This window comes from Sardina pilchardus, chromosome 22 (assembly GCF_963854185.1).
Source record: "Sardina pilchardus chromosome 22, fSarPil1.1, whole genome shotgun sequence".
NCBI classification, from domain to species: domain Eukaryota; kingdom Metazoa; phylum Chordata; class Actinopteri; order Clupeiformes; family Clupeidae; genus Sardina; species Sardina pilchardus.
The window spans coordinates 8,964,554-8,984,553 of NC_085015.1; the positions used below are offsets into that span (position 1 = coordinate 8,964,554).

Consider the following 20,000-nt stretch of genomic DNA (forward strand, 5'->3'; position numbering starts at 1 on the left):
GACGTAGCACGTCTGGCCCAGGTTGGGCAGCCTGCAGGGAGGGGCACATCAAGTCACGTCACCCACGGACAACCCAGTGCAAATGCCGTTAGCACCAAGAGGCAGTGCTTTGCAGTGATTTTGCAACAGCTAAGAGGCTAAGAGTATTTTGCAGAGCAAGAGTATTTTGCAGTGGTTTACTGTAAAACAGGGCTCAGCCTGTCATAATCAAGGACTGGAACTAACTGCCTACAGTATAAAAACTGTAAACATAATAATGTCTTCCAGACAATAAAATCAAGTGGCTTAGGTTAATAGATAGAACACTGTCCCGGTATCAAGTTCAATATATCAAATCAACCAGGGGTAGATGTGTGTGTGTGCATTTGTGTGTAAACAACAGTCTCCGGACAAAGTTGTGATGAGGATTCAGTCATTGGGTGACATACCCTCTGCACTTCAGCTGCAGCAGGTACTGGTGGAATAACACCCTGGGGGGCTCGGGGGCAGTTGGGGTAGTTGGGGCCGGGCAGGAGCTTCTGCTCCTGCCCCTAGATGCCCTCCCTCCGGACTGGTCCATTACCTGGACGGCAAGTCTGTGAAAAGACAAGTTCAGCGCAGTTAGATGTTGACATACTGTCCGTGAATGTATGTTGTGTTATGTTGTCAAATGTACAGTAGCAGCAGCACGAACCGGTCCAGAGAGGAGACGCTGGTGGCCCCAGATAAGGTCTCCTTCACCGGGGCATGGGAGGAGACGCTGGTGACTCCAGAGGAGGTCTCCGTGACCGGGGCATGGGAGGGGCTGGTGTACTCCCCTCCCTCCTCCTTGAGGCTTTGGGGCGTCTCATGCCTTGGGCCTCTCACAATCTCCGCCTAAGAATATCGAACATTTACAACAACGCAATTTATACGTTCTCTAGATTCCCTGCAGCTTTCATCTCTGAGGTCAAATTAAATTGGACACGTGCCGCTTACGAAGACATGAGATCAGTAAACCCCCTAAACATCAGTTCAGGAGACTCAAACTAAAAGTCCCATCGTGGGTCATCATCTCCCATTGACAGCCAACAGCATGCATGAGAACAAGCCTTATGTACAGTAGGTTCCGCTGACTCCTTGCTCCGTATCAACTGTATCAACTGGAGCTTAGCTACAGCAAGATAGACTTACTTACTTTTGTATTCCTTTCGGAACATAGGCCATTAATCAATCGCTTGAATTCATTTATAGAAAAACCATCTACCTCCCCCTTCCTCTCCTCCTCCTCCTCTTCCTCCTTTGTGAGGTCCTCAGGGGCATGAGGGGTGAGGCTGGTGACAGGGCCCTCAGGCTTACATCCTGGTGATGGGGCCTCGTCTTTAACAGGTCCCTCCACCACAAAGGTGTCCCTGAGTAGGAGAAAACAGTTAGTCAAGACTGAAACACAAAGCACACTAACTTGCACCTACAGTATGACCACAGCGTGTGAGAGAGAGTATCATTATTCTATTTTATTTGTGTGTTTCCCCCTTACTTAACCCCTCCCCTCCCTTTCTGATGTATTTGATCCAAATGCTTTGACAATACTGTAGTGTACAACGTTATGGTCATGCTAATAAAGCTCCTTTTGAATTTAAATATGAATTTAAGAAAGAGAGAGAGGGAGAGAGAGAGAGGATGAGAGAGAGAGGGAGAGAGAGAGAGAGGAAGAGAGAGAGAGAGAGAGAGAGAGAAAGAGACTTCTGAATTATCATTAAGCTTACGTCTGAGGGGGGACAGACTCTACAGTCTTCTTCTCCTTCTTTTTCAACAATCTCCTCAGCCTCTTGAAGAAGCGGCGGACCCTTTGTGAGATATCAGAGAGGTGATTGGATGGGTTGGAGGAAGTAGATAATCAGAATTAACTCAATGCAGGTGAACAGAACGATCTAGCATAAACAGAACCGTAACTATAGTAACCGTTCTTGGACCGCTGGCCTTGACCACTGAGCCCAGTAGTCTACAGTGCACACCAGGGGTGGGCAATCAATTCCCTACGCCTGGAACTGGGTTCAAGTAGCAGGTCTGGCCCACAGTTTAAACTGGGTTTATTTCCATATACAGTAAATGTTATGCCATTTATAAAGTGTAGCCACCTGTCTAGATGTAGTTTATCATGTACTTTGACAATTATGAACAAAGAAGCTTGCATAGACACTGCAAGACACTGCTGAACTAATCTGTAAACTTCAAAGACACACCTGGAGCTACAGTACATGGTCCTGGCTCTGGCCGGATCAGATTCAGAACAGTTATAGAAACAATATTTAGCCTATAGACCTAATCTTCACAAACTTTTACAGATTTTATGCCCATATCATTAACTTAACACCGGCTCAATAGCATCCCTTGTTACTTACAGTAGTGCATGATTATATGACACATACAATGCAAAATAGATTACCTCTGAGGTCTGGGGATTGCAGCCTCTCCCACTGGCACTGGGTGAACTTTGTTGAGCTGAAATACATTGTGAAATAATCTCAGTTTGGTTAGGGCATTGCATGGAAATATAAAGCCTACCCCCTGACCCCCCCCCCCCCCCCAAGGTGTTTGAGCCATATTGTTATCATTACCTTCCCAATGGGGAAACACGGGCAGCACAACATTGCTGCTAGTTCGCCTATCCGCAATGAATAATAATGAAAGAAATACAAAGACAGCGGCTTTTTATACTCAGCATTGCGTCATATAAGATAACATGACGTCATAAAGGGGGGGTTCAGAGATGCATTTTATCAACATTCTATCTGCAGATGGGCTGTCAGTCAACCCATCTGCAGGTCAATCTGTATGTCGCAAAATCATGTCCATTACTTACTTTTGCGAAAAATATAATGATAAGGAAACATTATTTAGCTTAGCCTAGGCCTACTTGTATTTACTATTAGCCTCCCGCAGGCCTACCCTATCATTAAAAAGTAAGAGATGAACGTGTGTGTAACCCCATCTTGACGGGTTTGCGTTATAAGGCATTCGTTACAGGTTAAATCAAACAGTGGCGCAAAACAGCATCCCTTGGCTCTCAGCGGTGGTGTGGTGAGCTGGCTGAAACAGTAGGCTAGCATTAAACAAGATGATAAAGAATTATATATTAGCGCGGTGCCTCCACTGTAAAATTACTACACACTTACCCAAAAGCTCGTGTACTGTGCAATGTTACAGAAATTAAATATATGAAGTGGGAGAAACAAGTGTTCATTAAACAAATAGTGTAATGCATAAATAAATGAAATGCCAATACACCCAGGACATAATGAAATAACAATAAAACATTTATTCATTAAAGAGGTTCAAATAAGAAGTGAACTGGAGGGTGAAACCAATGTCTAGCAGCTACCCTGACTGAAATTAACCGAACGTTAACAGTAACGCTCGGCTAGCCTGTTAGCTTACAGCTAGCTGCTAAGCAGTTGAGCTACCAATGTGGAAGACACTAGTCACTAATACACAGATAAAACAATCATGTGCTGACATATAAATATACAAAATAAATACATAACCCCCCAAGCGCTTTCCGTGGGAGCTCGGTGGTGCACGAGTGACAGCTCTCCGAGCTGCAAGCAAGGCAGCAACCGCTGCACGGAACGTCCGATTCGCCGGTCGCTCCTGGCGACAACCGAGGGTGTGTGTAAGTCAGTGTACTCACGAATCCAACTCCACTCGGTCGAACCGGTGTCCACGCGCAGACGGGAGGCAAGCAGAGCTAGCCAACGGGAGCAGGACAACAGAGGGTCGGTCCGCCAGTGGGCCTAGCACCGGAGGAAAGTCAGTCGCCCGGTAGCTCCGCAGACGGGGTCCCGGCAGGCAGGGTCCAGGGGTCCCGCAGGAAATGATCGTGTCTCTCTCCAAGCAGATCAGTCCGGCGGTGAGCTCAGCACCGGAGGTAAACGAAGAGGCGACAGAAACCAGCCTCCGTTCGTGGGCCTGGGTACTCGAACGTACACCTAAAAAAGTCGCCACTGTCAATGTCAAACTTTCAGGAGAGCACAAGCTGACGGACTCTCTCTTGCGTCTCCGGGCCGCGCACTGACGAGCCTGACGGCGCAGCAGTCTCTCGTTCGCTAGAATGTTCGTATTCCCCGCGACTTCGCGGGCATAAACCAAATACAGAAAAAACATTGGTTGATAAAACAATTCAAATAAAAGCAAACAAATAAAGACATTTGATTGGTGTACAGGTATAGAAAATAAAACATATGAAACCACAAAGCATTATGGTACATTGTGTTTACAGGTGCTTACATGTGTGACAGGTTGTCCTCCCTTGATGCCTTGTGTTTATGTGGAATGATTGACACCACATAATTTGTCGTTTTAATGCTGAAATAAAAGAAAAAAACGAAAAGAAGTCAGGCATGGAACACAAGGCGCGTCACATGCAGCTCCTCTGTCTGGACAATCGCAAAACAGCGCAGAAATACACACAAACACATTGCACGTAGGCTACAAATAGCATAGGCCACTGACTGCAAAAGCAAAGGCATATAAACATAAGAGAGAAAAATAAAGCAAGTCAGACATGGAGTGAGCCAGACGCGGTACTGCTCTTGATTTGGCAAACAAACCAAACTACGATTAGGATTAGCCTAAATTAAGGTATGTGTCCAAAATACTTTCTCTCTTCAAATTCTTAAAAGGATTGTTTAGCCTAGCCTAGCTGGCTAACTAAGAAGTCGAACCTTCTTTTCTGACTGTGTCACCAAGCATTGCTTTACATATTCTCTAGTCAAGGCAGGTGACCCCATACCTTTGGCAATATAGGCCACATTGGCAATATTGGCCACATTGTTGCACATTTCAATGCTGTTCATTGTAGGCCTACATCTTACATCCATATTTATTCTGCTCGTATGGTAACTGCCAATACACTGCACATTTATTTATTTAGGCCTATATTTAATTTATTACTCTAAACCACTGTCTGTAAAGCAACTGTATAGGCTACTACTGTCGACACTGCATATTCCTTGTTCAGTCTGTCTATATTTGTATATCACATTGCACTTTCTGATTTTTTACACTTCTGGTTAGACCCAAACTGCATTTCGTTTGTCTTTGTACTTGTACTCTGCACAATGATTTTTATTTGTTAGGGGCCATGCACAAATGCTGTCAGACTTGACCTCTAAGGCTTTTTTCCACATTCAGTGCCCACAAGCCATGCAGCCACACAATGTCAGAAGCACATTACGCAAACTGGACATGCAAAGCAGAGAACATTATACATCACATCACCCACACTGTCAGCACCATGAGTGTCATTCATGCAAAATAAAATGAGCTCCATCTATAATGGCAGGGGCTATGGGCAAAATAATAGACTAGCTGGATTATACTACCTTAAACCATTACAATTTTTTTTTTAACATGTACTGTATTCCCCCTTTAGGACATGCATTACTACTTGAGGTCATTGTGTAAAACGTGAAATGGAATCTTCTCAATTTTTCAGTAATCATATATAAGAAATACTGAAAAGCTTGGATTAAAAAGATGACCTATTGAAAAGCCCACCGAATATTTACTGTATAACTATAACCCCAGCCTACTCATGAGTTTCATCAGGTCCCTTGCCACAGGTGTATAAAATCAAGCTCCTGGATTATGAATGCAGACATGGTCCTTGATTAATACACCTGTGACAAGGGGCCTGTCTATTCAAATGAAGTCTAAAGCCAACAAATCCAGCCCCGGCACTGTACACCAGAACCAGATGACCTCCGGAGAGTCACTACAGAACCAAGACGATTCAGAGAAAAAACTCAGTTGTCAAGTAAGACTCACTACCTGATAAATTTATTATTGTTTAGTTCACACATGTTTTACGTTTGATTTTAAGCCTTTGCCATTTTAAGCCTCAATCTTACTTGGATTTTTTATTACACTCATTTCATGTCATGAATGGACTTCAGGTCACATCATGGACAAATATGGCGATTCCATACATTCAACCAATGTCATGAATGACACCTATACATACGCCTTCTGCACTGAGCTGTTTGTGGGTCCATTGATATGGGCCATCTTCAGTGTGCCGAGTGCATGTGTGGGTGTGCCTGCCAGCGTGTGGCTTCTGTGGGTGCTGGTTCAGAGGCAACGCAGCAGCTCATCCAAGAACGTCTACATGCTCAACCTCACCATCATGGACTTACTTTTCAACCTGCACTTAATTCCTAATGTGCTCAATTTTTATGTCTGGCATGATCAGATCTTTGTGTTGGTAGTTGTGTTCTTTTACAGTTTCAACGTGTGTGGGCGGCCTTTGTTTATGTCCTGTATTTGTGTGGACTGCTACATGGCTGTGATTCACCCCATCGCATACATGAAGATGAAACATGGGAAATACAAAATGGTCGTCTGTATATCAGTCTGGGTTTCCACACTGGCTTATGGGCATTGCTACTGGTTTGCTGGCTTCTCCATTGCCGTCCTAATCACACTAGGTATTTCTGCTCCTGTAATTGTCTTCTGCAATGTTTCTATCCTCTGCGCTCTGAGAAAGCCAGATCCGTCAGGAAGGAGGGACGTCCATCCACAGAAACAGAGAGCCATGCAGACCATCACCAACAGCCTCGTTATGGCAATAGCGTCCTACCTCCCGCCACTTGTCGGACTGTTCGTAGAGCACAACCTGAGTGATGAGGAGTTTAAGTGTAATGTGGAATATCCCAGTTACATCCTTGCAGCATTAGGGAGTACCATCATGCCTCTGCTCCACCTGGGGGATCTGGGCAGCCTAAAGAATATCAGGCTGATGTGTGACAGAAGTGAGTGAATCACAAAGTATCTGTCCATTATGAAAAAACAACATATCCTCCGCGCTCCTGAAGAATCACTATCTGGTGCGTCAACGGGATAGGACAAACTGTAGCAAAGAATCAAGGCTCACCGGAGCAACTCAGATGTGAAGTTTAGATATTTATCTAATTAAGGTGCCACCATCTGTCCATTGCATTGCTTACTGTTGCCGCTCACAAGTCAATCATTGGCCTGGAAATAAGGCAAATGTGCAGAATAGTATAGCACTTCTGTCCCAGTCAGATACTGAGAAATTAGTACCCGCTTTATCCACCGGCCGTCTCCAATACTGTAATCATTTTAAGGCTTCCCAATAGTAATTTCCAGTGAATCCAATCTAATGCAAGCACGCATGTATAAACTAAGAGAGAGTAAGAGAGTCCACAGCACACACATTTGGTCTATACTGTAGATAGATCCTTCACTGGGTTGTTGGGTTTTAAAAGTGATTAACCTATTCCTATAAATAGGTTACCTAAATCCTATTATTACTTTTCAAATAAATCAATGGATGTACATCTGTATGTTTACCTTTAATGTGTATCCCTGTGGATCCAACCTGTGGACATACAGCAAATTGCCTTTAGTAGGCATAACAATGTCCTTTTTTTGGGCTTGATTGATGTTGTTTTTAGTGAACTGTAGTCCTATCGGAGATAACATTGGGATGTTGTTTGATTGATTTTCTGTCAAGCAGTCTATTTTTTATTTTTTCATTTATTCATGCATTAATGACTAATCAAGGCTCGGCCTGTTCTTCTATAGTGGGCCTTGGATATATTTCTGTTGGATTATTGATTAATGACATTTTGCATACTGTAGAGCAGATTCTCTTCTTTTTCCTTTCCTTTCCTTTCCTTCCTAAAAAAATAAATAAATAACTGGGTTGTACGACTGTAACCTGTAACAGTTTGTATTGAAAGATCTAAATATCAAATCTGTGTAATAATAATATTTCAAACAAATGCAAAATGTGGAAATGCTTGTTTCGAAGGGTTTAATGGAGATCAGACATGTTAGCAAAGCCTCAGAATAGGAAACTAAAGTCAAAATAGCCCTGCTGAAAAAGACAGCTGGAAAACAGTTTATGCTGGTGGTTGGTTTCAGCTGGTCTTTGGTCATGCTGGTTTGCTAGAATGACCAACATAAGCTGGCATGTTATGGCAGTTAAACCAGTAATGTAGACAAGCAACACCAGCGACACCAGCTAAAATGACTATTTTGAGGTGGTACGACAAGTAAAACCAGCTGAAGGTATGTTTTCGCAAGAGTTTTGCTAGTCTAGCAGGTCAACCATCAATTGGCTGGTCAACCAGTAAACCACCTTAAGCTGGTCAGGCTGTTTTTTCCGCAGGGAGGCTACATGAATGTGCCTGGAGTTTATGCTAAAAAATCTAACAGCTGATTAGTTATTAGGATATTTTGTCTTATGTATAATGCTTTTATTGCATTGGAATGACAGTGTCACAGACAACAACATCCCCTGGACACTACACACGAATATTTAAAACTCTCTACCCTTTCCACCCGAGAGTCGTTGATCTGGAGTAGTTGGTATGCTGCTGATCAGCATTGGTGACATTTAGGAGTAGGTTGTTGTCTTAGGATCAGTTTGTAAGTCTGTCTACCTCATTCAAGTAAGTCTGCTCATTGTTCTTAGAAATTAAACTACTGCTGTGTCATCAGCAAACTTGACAGTGATATTGGAGTCATGTACATGTATGTGTGTGTAGTAGAAATATTTTATCATTTGGCTGTAAATAGTTCCAAAAGGCCCATAACGAGGTAATAGCCTGGAAAAATGGAGCTGTCAGTGGATGGGTGAATGGGTATCATGACAGAAGACTGTAAACACACCCAGTAAAAAAATATGCAGTTTAGGTGGTTGAATTAGCTTCCTTTAATGGTCAAGGTCAAAATGTATACTTGGTTCATCTATTTACAATACAGGGTAATGTATTGTGCGCATGGTATGGAGGAAGGGGTTAACCCATGGAAACTCACAACTACAGGGGGTAGACTAGACTTAGGAACTATGTAGCCTAATGTAGGCTGTTTAATTGTTTTTCCTTAACGTTAGTTACAGGCCAAATACTTGCTTCATTTATAATAACAATTTGATATAACAATATAGGACTGAGTATGGTATGGAGGTAAGTGAGACATGTTTCAACTCATATGCATCACATATAGAGGGTGTAGGCCTTCAGACAATATAGTTGAATGACCTTTCCCTTAATGCTAAAATGTATCAGCCACATAGCCTACTTGGTACACCGATATGCATTATCGGGCTATTGTATGAAGACTGGTAGGATGTTTCAACTCGTGTGTGTGTGTGTGTGTGTGTGTGTGTGTGTGTGTGTGTGTGTGTGTGTGTGTGTGTGTGTGTTTGTGTGTTTGTGTGTGTGCTGCTGTGTCACACGTACACATCTTCTTGATGTATACCTGACTGCCGGGTGTGTTTGAATTCCAGGGTGGGGAGTTGTTCAACCCATTTACTGTAGATATTAGCCTGGGTGCCAGCCGAACTTAGCCCCGCCCACAACCTCAGGCTAAATAACAATATTATTTCCTCATATGTAAATTATGCAGGCTAATTAGACAGGGTAAACTCAGCTTGATCTAAATAACAATATTATTTCCTCATAGATTCATATTAAACTAGAAATGCACTCCGAGAGCGTAGACCTCCGCCAAGCGAAAACACAACAGCTTCCTGGATCCAGTAATACGGATCACTCCCCAAATTGAATCGTTTAATTTCAGACCTTCCCTGAAAATTTAGTCGAAATCCATCCATAACTTTTTGAGTTATCTTGTGAACAAACAAACAAACAAACCAACAAACCCAGATGAAAACATAACCTCCTTGGCGGAGATTATTATGCAGACTAATTAGACAAGGTAAACCCAGTCCGATCTAAATAACAATATTATTTCATTATCGATGTAAACTAAATTATGCAGGCTATCTAGACGAGGTAAATGCAGCCCGGTCTGCTAGCGATTAGATTTTACCCAGATACAGAGCCGACACCCCAGACTAATGTTCAATCTTAAAAGATTGAGCTTGGTCTGGTGATACAAAGGCTATAGGCTAACTGTTGTTAGATTCTGCTCCCAATCCCTTTTCATCTAACAAAACCCATATTTGTCAGCACCATGGGCCAAATCTGAGGTGCAAGACATGTTTCAACTCTTCACGTGTGTGTGTGTGTGTGCGTGTGTGTGCGTGTGTGTGTGTGTGTGTGTGTGTGTGTGTGTGTGTTTGTGTGTTTGTGTGTGTGCTGCTGTGTCACTTCAGTCTTCTGTTATTGAATTATTGAATTACCTTCCATGTATTCCCTTCTACATTCCAGAGTGGGGAGTTGTTCACCCCATCTAAATAACAATAATATTTCCTCATAGATTCATAGTAAACTATGCAGGCTGATTAGACAGGGTAAACACAGTCCGACCGAAATAACAATATTATTTCCTCATAGATTTATAGTAAAATATGCATGCCAACTAGATGTGGTCGACCCAGCCCGATCTGCTTGCGATTTGATTTTGCCTCAGAGCAGACTACCCAATAATGTTCAATCTTAAAAGACTGAGCTGGTCTAGGCTACTTGGTCTGGTGATTGCCAAGCTACTAACTGCATTAGTTGTTTGACTCTGCTCTCAATCCCTTTTCATCTAACAAAACCCACATTTGTTGGCCCCAGGGGCCAAATCCGAGGTGCATGATTCTAAATCTGAGCAGACCCTCTTTGCGAGTTTTTCTAAATTTAATGTTTTATCGAAGTGATTAAACAGTCTTTAACTGCCCACTATATTGTGATGCTATAAGTGTAATAAAATGTTCTCTGCATTTGAGGAAATGGCAAGTGACTTTGGCCAGGACTAACCTGTTTCTGAAGACCATAATAACACGTTTCTGGGCAGTTGTAAGCCGTCGGGAGCTCTGTGATAGGCTACTTGCCGCGCTGACGTCAAGAAGTGGAAAGTACACACTGGCGCTTGCACCCAGATGTTGCCCCAAACGCCAGTAGCATCGGTGATCCCGTTATTAGGCAGTTTTCCTGTTTGTAACATTAGTCCACGAGATGTGAGACAAACTCACATAGCCCATGCATCCAGTTAATTTACCAGGCTAATCATAAATGTAGAGAAATGATGTAGCCTTGGCTAGCCTGAAATGTAATGTTCTCGGACTACCACGAACATTCAAGTCTACAGTGTTTACATCGGACAGACCAAAGCAATCCACCCGTTGACGACTCGGATCTGTCAGCGGATGGGTGAATTGGTATCATGACAGGAGACTCCAAACACACCCCGTAAAAGAAACAAATCATTATAGGTGAGTAAGCTTACCTAATTATTCATTTTCCTTTCTCTTTCTCTCATTTTCGCTCCCTCCTCTGTCAGTGGCTTATTCGCTTAGGAAACTGAAAACCGAAACTAAGCATCAGCCTGGCACCTTGTGACCGGCCTGTAATGTGTAACAGTGCGCTAGGTTTGGCATGAGCTGAATATGCTTTGTAATGTGTCGCTGTCAGCTGTCTAAGATGGAGCAGCCGGCTCCGAGTCCGAACATCCAGAAAATCTGTGGATCATGGAAGATGGTGAACAATCTGGGGGCGGGCGGATTTGCCCATGTTGTCTTGTTCCAAAACATGGTGAGTAAGCCTCATTCCGTGATGGTGACCAACAATTAGTCCTTGATGTGTTTTAATTAGACTAACGGATGGTTGGCGTTGCCCTGGATGGATAGGCCCTCCAATAGCCTTCTGAAATTGTAACAATATAACATCTGTGAAGTCTAGTGCAAGGTTGCTTTATTTTTTCATTTTGAACTGGCACTTCTGGCTTTTTTGTTTCCTTACGCAATTTACCGTCTTCCGTTGAACGTCACAGATGAGGAAATGTGTAGGCAATGTCTTGGACTAACCACAGCATCTATTTGAAGTGAGTGCATTGGCTATGTGTGGTCTCTTTTCAGGAGACGCAGGAGGAGATCGCCGTTAAACTGTGTCGCCTTGAGCTGACCGCCCGCAGTAAGGAGCGCTGGTGCAGGGAAATCCTCATAATGAAGAAGTCAGTGTATTTCTTAGATGTCTGCATTTGGGAGTTGTAGCTAGATGCTAAAACGTCCTTATTTATTTACTTTTTTATTTGTTTAAAAGTTAAAGTCTAACTATAGCCTGCTGAATAATGTTTTTGAGTTTGGTTGGGAAGAGCTGGCTTATGTGTGTAAAGATATAACAGTGACTGAAGATCAGTTGCAATTGAGTTGCTTTCAGTTGCCATACTTTCTCCCCATCTTATCTCATTCCCAGATTAAATCATCCCAATGTAGTGACGGCCAGGGATGTGCCTGACGAGATGGCCTGCCTCTCCCTGAACGACCTGCCCTTGTTAGCTATGGAGTTCTGCTCCAAAGGGGACCTACGTAAGGTGTGTGTGTGTGTGTGTGTGTGTGTGTGTGTGTGTGTGTGTGTGTGTGTGTGTGTAAGACTGTGTGTGATGTGTGTGTGTGTGTGTGAGCTATGTGAGCTATGGAGCACTGCGCCGGAGGGGATCTGCGCAAAGTGTATGTGTGTATAACAACAGAGCACAGCAGGGTGTGTGTGTGTGTGTGTGTGTGTGTGCGTGTGCGTGTGCGTGTGTGTGTGTGTGTGTGTGTGTGTGTGTGTGTGTGTGTGTGTGTGCATCCACGTGTGTCTGTCTGTTGTATGGTGGCCCGCCTTAGAGAAGTAAATTGGTAGCTCCCTCTCAACGTCTGGGGTACAATGTGATAAAGGATCAAGGCCTGAGTCTGATGATCACTGGTTAAAAAAAATAAATACTGTAGGCCTATATGTAGTATTCAACTCCTGCATTGCTTACAGTAGGTGTGACTGTTACGAGCCGTGTTGCTGCTGAGAGATACTGCTCTGCTTGGGAGTCTGATATGGGAGTGTTGTATTGTTCGTGTGCAGATTATGAGCAGACCAGAGAACGTTTGTGGCCTGAAGGAGAGAAATGTGCTGGACCTGCTGCATGATGTTGGTAGGTGTTCTTATGACCGTGTGTGTGTGTGCATGTGCGTGTGCGGATGTGCATGTGCGTGCGTGTGTGTGTGCACGCGTGTGTGCGCGCGTGTCTACAGTATGTGCGTGTGCGTGTGTGTTTGGGTGCGTGTGTGTGTGTGTGTGTGTGTGTGTATGTGTGTGTGGGTGTATAGACTGTCTTGCTGTGTGGTGATGAGATGATATTTGAACGTTTCTGTGTGTGTACAGTATGTGTGTTTCTGAGTGAGTGAATGAGTGAGTGAGTGTTTGACTGAGCATATATATATATAATGTATGTGTAACTAATTGTGAAACAGCCATCACAACCATAAAGCACTGAACCATATTTAACCTTAGGGAGGACGCAATGCACCTTAATAGTCCATAGCCACTAGCTATATCCAAGCCACTATCCACTTTTGATTCTCATTCACCCTGATTGTTCATGATTGGATCATCTATAATCTGTGTTAGGGTCTGGAATCCAGTACCTGCACGCCAACAAGATCATTCATCGAGACCTGAAGCCAGAGAACATTGTGTTGAAGGAGGTCAATGGACGGGTAAGATGACCATGGGATGGGTCACATTATGATGAAGAGAACCTCAGTTCTGAACTGAGAAGTGTCATTTGTGAAGTAGATTGTAAATATCTCTCTCTCTCTCTCTCTCTCTCACACACACACACTCCATGGTGTGGGTCTGTTTGTGTGTGTGTGTGTGCGTGTGCGTGTGCGTGTGCGTGTGCGTGTGTGTGTGTGTGTATTTGTTGCTCTCTCTTCTAGTTGACCCATAAGATCATTGACCTGGGCTATGCCAAAGACCTGGATGAGGGCAGCCTGTGCACCTCTTTCGTTGGGACGCTACAATATTTGGTGAGAACTCAAATTTCACATTTTCAAATTCAAAGTTGCTTTAATAAAATAACTTTTGGGGGGGTATCGGATTGGGTATAGTATTGCCAGTGCCAGTGTTCAGAGTACATGAGGTACAGTGAGGAGAAAATTTATTTGATACCATGCTAAAGTTGCCTAAAAAGAGGAATATAAAATCATCAATTGACAATTGATCTTAATGTCTTAATTAAAAAAAATAGTAAAAATAAAACCGCTAAGCACCCCAATTTTCTTTGTGATTGAAGAATGTTTCGTAAAGAAATAAATGTTCTTCCTGAATGCTAGGGGGAAGGAAGTATTTGACCCCCAATGTAACCCTATGGGAATTTAACACATAGGGTTAACATAGGGGCAGGCAGATTTTTATTTTTTAAGGCCAGCTATTTCATGGATTCAGGATATTATGCATCCTGATAAAGTTCCCTTGGCCGTTGGAATTAAAATAGCCCCACATCATTACATACCTTTCACCATAGCTAAAGATTGGCATGGTGCTTTTTCCAGTAGGCCTATTAGCCTGTTTGATGCTCATTGAGCTCAATGCAAATCAACAGGCTAATAGGCCAACTGGAAAAAGCACCATGCCAATCTCTAGCTATGGTCAAGGATATGTGATGATGTGGGGCTATTTTAATTCCAAAGGCCAAGGGAAATTTATGGGGATGCATAATATCCAGATCCATGAAATAGCTGGCCTTTAAAAATAAAAATCTGCCTGCCCCTATGTTAACCCTATGTGTTAAATTCCCATAGGGTTACATAGGGGGTCAAATAATTCCTTCCCCTAGCATTTAAGGAAAACATTTATCTATTTACGATACATTCTTCAATCACAAAGAAAATTGGTGTCCTTGGCGGTTTGATTTTTACTATTTTTTTTTTAAATTAAGGCATTAAGATCAATTGTCAAATGATGATTTTATATTCCTGTTTTAGCATGGTATCAAATACATGTGCTCCTCACTGTACATCATTGTGAGGTATAAGATTAAAAGCAGTTGAAACAGAATAATAATATAATGATTTATGAGTGCTTTCTCAATCTCTCTTTACATCTTTCTAGCAAGAAATTATCATGTTTTACCAGTCTGATTGATGTCCTTAGGAAACTTAGATTTTTTTTTCTTCTTTACCAACAAATTTAGACAGACAGACCGACAGTCTTTAGAATATTTTATTCTATATTATATTTGTATTCAGAAACGTATTATGTGTCTTGCACCATTTCACCGAGTCAAATTCCTTGTAATTTCCTTTTCATTTGGAAAAATAAAAAAAAACTTGCCAATAAAATTATTCTGATTCAGATATCATTCAACACACGACAGCACATATAACATATACTGTACCATACTGTATATGTAACATACAGTATATTCCCAATCCCACTCAATACAAACACATCAAATCATAACACACACAGTTAGTGCATCATTGTAACGCAAACCCACATAACAGACTGGGTTAACGCTGCACCTCTACATTAGTGTGTTTAGCCACAATTGTGGATGTTTAATTACCACAGCAGCCCATCTAAACCAAACTGCCATTTGTCAGGTCCTGTTCCTATTGTCTTGGTGAGTAGGAATGCACCGTAAATGACATTGGAAAGTGAGCACTGTTCTGTTCTGTTCTGTGTCTCACCTCAGGCCCCTGAGCTGTTTGAGAACCAGCCGTACACGGTCACGGTGGACTACTGGAGTTTCGGCACCATGATCTTTGAGTGCTGCTGTGGATTCAGACCTTTTCTGCACAACCTTCAGCCTGTTCAGTGGTGGGTCACGATGCTTAGCCCTAAAGGAGAACTTTGTGGGACATCTTTAAAATCCTGCACCGATTCCTGCACTTTCTTTTTGTATCGGCAGTACTTGTTGACCTTGAGAAATGGAGATGTACTGTATGTGGAAAAAATGCCTGAGTTTTCCTTTAAGTCTGTTTAAAGGCCCGTCCACACACCAGTGGTCCCGTTTCCATTACAGGTATTTGGGCCCACCACCACCTAGTCTTTTTTTGCTGCACAATCACGACACTAATTAGATTAATTAAAACGGCATAACACCACTGCGTGGCTTTTAGGGGCTGCACTGAAGCACCTACCCCGAGGCATCATGGGTCAGTACATCTAATGGAAACACAACTAAACGGCTCCGGCCCTATACAACTAAGTCCCAGTTCCTGTAATGGAAACGGGCCTTACAGTGAAAACTATAAATACAATTGGAACAACTACAATGACATGAACGTCCATGCTGACTAGTATTAAGTAGGGGGGTTAAGAGTCTTTTTCATGTTCATTCATGTGATTGTGAAATCTAGAATTGGAAGGATCTGGTTAACTGTCAGTCAGGCTGTGAAGGGTAGATGTGACTGAGGGTGTTGTTGTGTTTCTCCCAGGGCCACCTTAGTGAAGGATAAGGAGCCGGAGGACATCATGGCTGTGGAGGAAGATGATGGAGAGGTGGTGTTCTCCTCCCACCTACCGCAACCCAACTACCTGAGCAGGTGACTTGAGGCCTATTTACGCCAGAATTGTTTTTGAAGCGTCACCTGTCTGACATTTGTCTGTTGTTAACGATTTAATTCCATTAGAGTCAGTTTAGCAATTTAGACTTGTAGCGCTTTACTCACATTTTACCAGAATGTAATCTTGTTTTGCTTCGCTTCTGTTTTCAGAGCATATTTGAAGTGAACACGTTTAAAAATGTAAACACATTGTTATGTCACATCAGAGACAAAGGCAATGTAAGTTTATTCATTCATGTTTCACTCACACCTGTCTCTCTCTGTCTCTCTGCCTCTCTCTCTCTTTCTCTGTGTGTTTGTCTGTCTGTGTTTGTGTGTGTGTGTATCTGTGTATCGCTGTGTGTGTGTGCGTGTGTGTGTGTGTGTGTGTGTATAGTGTTCTAGTGGAGCCTCTGGAGCAGGTGCTGAGGCTGATGCTGCGGTGGAACTCGTTGGGGAGAGGAGGGCGCGTGAACTCCAACACTAAGAAGCCCCACTGCTTTGAGCTGCTCGACGAGCTACTCAGCATCAAGGTCTGAGAATTAAATACACCTAAATAAAGAAACAGCTAAATAAATTGTGTGTGTGTGTGTGTGTGTGTGTGTGTGTGTGTGTGTGTGTGTGTGTGTGTGTGTGTGTGTGTGTGTGTGTGTGTGTGTGTGTGTGTGTGTGTGTGTGTGTGTCCAGGTCTATATATACTGTGTAGAAAGACAACTATTATTACTTGTATATAACACTGTAGATGATAATGTTTTAAAGACCGCAATGTTTGTTAGGGTCAGTTAGTTAGGTTAGTTAGTTTGTTAGGGTCTTACTTAGTGCACTAGGTTCTTACATGAAAGATACACATAACCAGATGACTCATGTAACCTCACTCCTCACTTTTTTCCCTGTGAAGGTGATGCACGTGTTGAACATGGGCACGGGGCGCGTCCACTCCTTCCAGCTGTCGGCGGACGAGAGCGTGGACAGTCTGCAGACGCGCCTGGAGGCGGAGACAGGCGTGGCGGCCGACGAGCAGGAGATCCTGCATAAAGTCGGGATGTTCCTGGACCCCAGGAAGCCAGCCATGCACTACTTCACGGAAGACCTGGTGAGAATGAGAGGGGGAGAGAAATATAGATAGAAAGAGAGAGAGAATTATGAAACATGCACAGGAAAAATAGCCTACAGGGAAGAAGAAGACTGTAGGAGTCATTCTCAATTCAATTCTGCATTTTGCACAAGCTTGCCTTGCAGCATAGCTAGCAGGAAGGGCACATTCTGATGGCATGTCTGATGTACTGTAGTGCATGTTGGTGGATGACAGCTTCTGTTATAGAAGTGAAGAGAGGTTTGTGCAATTACAACACTGATTATTACATTGTTTCCTGTTTTTCAGGTTGCTTTAACCCCCCTCTCGAAAATGCATTCCAATTACTAAGTCAACCTGTCTTTCCGTGTATATGTATGTATGTGTGTGTGTGTGTGTGTGTGTGTGTGTGTGTGTGTGTGTGTGTGTGTGTGTGTGTGTGTGTAGGACAGGGTAATTCCCCTTTGTTGATCTCTTATGTCTTCCTCTTACAGAAAGGCTTGGACAGCAACATGGTGTTCCTCTTTGACGAGACAGTGACCAAATACACAGATCTAAATATGAGGCAGCCCTCAGAGAATGTCCGTTTTATGAGTGAGTATCAGCCTTCTGTCCTCAGTGTAGGGATGGGTCATTTCCCTCAGGTGGACAGAAGGATACGACAGAACTTTTTTTGAAGAAGAAGAAGAAGAAATAAGGGAAAGCTACCTTGGGTGAAGAGAACTCTTAGGTTTGATCATTTGGGGAACACAATTATCATGGAGCACACTTTTGATAGTGGAAGCCAAATTGTTTTTTTTTTAATGGAGAATGTAACTTAGGTTTGGTAGCTTACTGTTACCAAACATGGATCAGTGGAACACTGAAGCATTTCTTTAGCTATACAAATGATGATGATACAGCCTATATTTTTGCATTAGTTGCTGTGAAAGTGCACACCAAATAATGAAGTTTTAATAAAGGTTTTAAAAAGGCTGTATATGTTTCTGTATTGTGTAAGATCCATTAGCTATTCCACCAACCACAGATCAGAACTATGTCCAAATTACAGTATATCATTTAGACTTGCAGTACAAATGCCTTGCATATCCTCCTGTGTAACAAAACACTCTTTGCCTTTGTGTCAAATCTGACCCTGACATTGAACATCCTGGCCTTATCAACAAGTCTGAAATGCGCTAGCTTCCTGTTACCCAACAGACATTTCCTCCTGTGATAGCTAGTGACCCTGCCCTCTCTCTCTCTCTCTCTCTCTCTCTCTCTCTCTCTGTCCTGTCTTGTCCCGCAGTGATGGAACCAGAGGAACAGATGCCTGTGGTCCCCCTGAGGAAGGTGTGGGGTGAGGCAGTGAATTATGTGTGCCGTCTAAAGGAAGACTACAACTGCCTCTTCCAGGGCCAGAGAGCTGCCATGTGAGCTCACCCCTCGCTTGTTTTGAGAGTACGCTTTTGGTAGAAAGCACAACTTTGATTGAAAGTACAGCTTTATTTGAAAGTACCGTTTTGGGATTGTTTTGCCTTTATTCAGTTAGGACAGTGAAGAGTCAGTGACAGGAAGCGAGTGGGAGAGAGAGATGAAATGGGATCAGGAAATGATTGCGGGTCGGATTTGAACCCAAATCCCAGACCCACATCACTTGGACCCAAATGTGGCACAGATGCTGCAGCCGAGTCAGATTCAAAGGGCTTTGTTGGCCTGACTGTAAAGGTTCAATATAGCCAGTATGTTGCGTATAAACATCACCAAACACAATCTATTAAGGAAATATTTTACATGGAGTAGAATGAGAAATTATCATGAAAAATAAATGTCCCTATGTTCAAACCATTTTGTTACAAAAATAAGTAAATAAAATACAATTAAACATACATGCACAGTCATACTCTCTCATACAAAACACATACATACACTCTTTCTCTCACACACACATATGCACACATACAGTAGGTCTTTGCCCCCCCCCCCCAGACACACACACACACACACACACACACACACACACACACACACAGACACACACACACACACACACACACACACACACACACACACACTCACTTCAAGTAATAGTAATAGTTCTGTCGGGTTCCCCAGTAGTAGGAGTACTGTTGGGTTCCAGTTGTAATAGTTCTGTCGAGTTTCCCAGTAGTAGAAGTACTGTTGGATTCCCCAGGTTGTGCCTGCCTGTGCTGATAGTGTTTCTCATTGGTAGGTTGAGTCTACTCCACTACAACTCCAACCTGACGCGTTACAACGAGATGTTGTCCGCTGAGTCATACCAGCTGAAAGCCAAACTGGACTTCTTCAAGAGCTGCCTCCAGTACGACCTAGAGAAGTACAGCGACCAAATGCACTGGGGAATATGTGAGTGAATTGTTTGTTTCTCTTCTCTTTTCTTCCCTTCTTTTCTCTTCTCTTCCCCTCTGTTCTCTGCTCCTCTCTTTTCCTCTCTTCTCTTCTGCATTGTTTATATCACATGGTATCGATCATGATGTCAACCCCACACAGGTCTCTAAATACAATGTGTGAACCTGTTTGAACACGTGTTATTCCATTTGTCGATTTATCAGCGTAGCTTTCCCATTGAATTATTTGCTTTAACTTTGTTCAAAATAAGCATAGTAGCAATATACAGTAATTAAAGTAGTAATAATAATCATAGAAAGTAACTGTATGTCTTTCTAA

At 42.9% G+C, this 20,000-nt stretch overlaps 2 protein-coding genes and 1 long non-coding RNA gene across 6 annotated transcripts in view; 1 reads left to right on the forward strand and 2 right to left on the reverse strand.

Annotated features, from left to right (window-relative positions):
* Positions 1 to 2,619, reverse strand: part of LOC134070104 (ubiquitin carboxyl-terminal hydrolase 37-like) — a 9,820-nt gene extending 7,201 nt beyond the window's left edge. For both annotated transcript variants that reach the window (XM_062526328.1, XM_062526329.1), the window contains exons 1-7: positions 2,577 to 2,619; positions 2,405 to 2,460; positions 1,725 to 1,805; positions 1,226 to 1,370; positions 674 to 855; positions 429 to 575; positions 1 to 31 (exon numbers count right to left, since the gene is read on the reverse strand). The exon at positions 1 to 31 is cut by the window's left edge and continues 101 nt beyond it. In XM_062526328.1, the coding sequence (XP_062382312.1) occupies positions 1 to 31; positions 429 to 575; positions 674 to 855; positions 1,226 to 1,370; positions 1,725 to 1,805; positions 2,405 to 2,460; positions 2,577 to 2,609 (675 nt within the window). In that variant the 5' untranslated portion in view covers positions 2,610 to 2,619. The remainder of the gene's footprint in view (positions 32 to 428; positions 576 to 673; positions 856 to 1,225; positions 1,371 to 1,724; positions 1,806 to 2,404; positions 2,461 to 2,576) is intronic.
* A 644-nt stretch (positions 2,620 to 3,263) lies between these two features.
* Positions 3,264 to 11,279, reverse strand: LOC134070105 (uncharacterized). Its single transcript, XR_009936883.1, has 3 exons — positions 11,167 to 11,279; positions 4,246 to 4,323; positions 3,264 to 4,088 (listed from the first exon to the last, which is right to left on the reverse strand). It is a non-coding gene; the product is annotated as an uncharacterized LOC134070105 (long non-coding RNA).
* Positions 10,823 to 20,000, forward strand: part of LOC134070103 (inhibitor of nuclear factor kappa-B kinase subunit alpha-like) — a 17,279-nt gene continuing 8,101 nt past the window's right edge. For 2 of the 3 annotated variants that reach the window (XM_062526324.1, XM_062526326.1), the window contains exons 1-13: positions 11,237 to 11,471; positions 11,795 to 11,889; positions 12,132 to 12,249; positions 12,774 to 12,843; positions 13,320 to 13,408; positions 13,631 to 13,720; positions 15,391 to 15,515; positions 16,136 to 16,243; positions 16,641 to 16,776; positions 17,142 to 17,336; positions 17,810 to 17,909; positions 18,604 to 18,727; positions 19,528 to 19,679. In XM_062526324.1, coding sequence (XP_062382308.1) covers positions 11,337 to 11,471; positions 11,795 to 11,889; positions 12,132 to 12,249; positions 12,774 to 12,843; positions 13,320 to 13,408; positions 13,631 to 13,720; positions 15,391 to 15,515; positions 16,136 to 16,243; positions 16,641 to 16,776; positions 17,142 to 17,336; positions 17,810 to 17,909; positions 18,604 to 18,727; positions 19,528 to 19,679 — 1,537 coding nt within the window. In that variant the 5' untranslated portion in view covers positions 11,237 to 11,336. Of the gene's footprint in view, positions 11,153 to 11,236; positions 11,472 to 11,794; positions 11,890 to 12,131; positions 12,250 to 12,773; positions 12,844 to 13,319; positions 13,409 to 13,630; positions 13,721 to 15,390; positions 15,516 to 16,135; positions 16,244 to 16,640; positions 16,777 to 17,141; positions 17,337 to 17,809; positions 17,910 to 18,603; positions 18,728 to 19,527; positions 19,680 to 20,000 lie in introns of those variants that run through there. The other variant, XM_062526325.1, reaches the window with a different exon arrangement.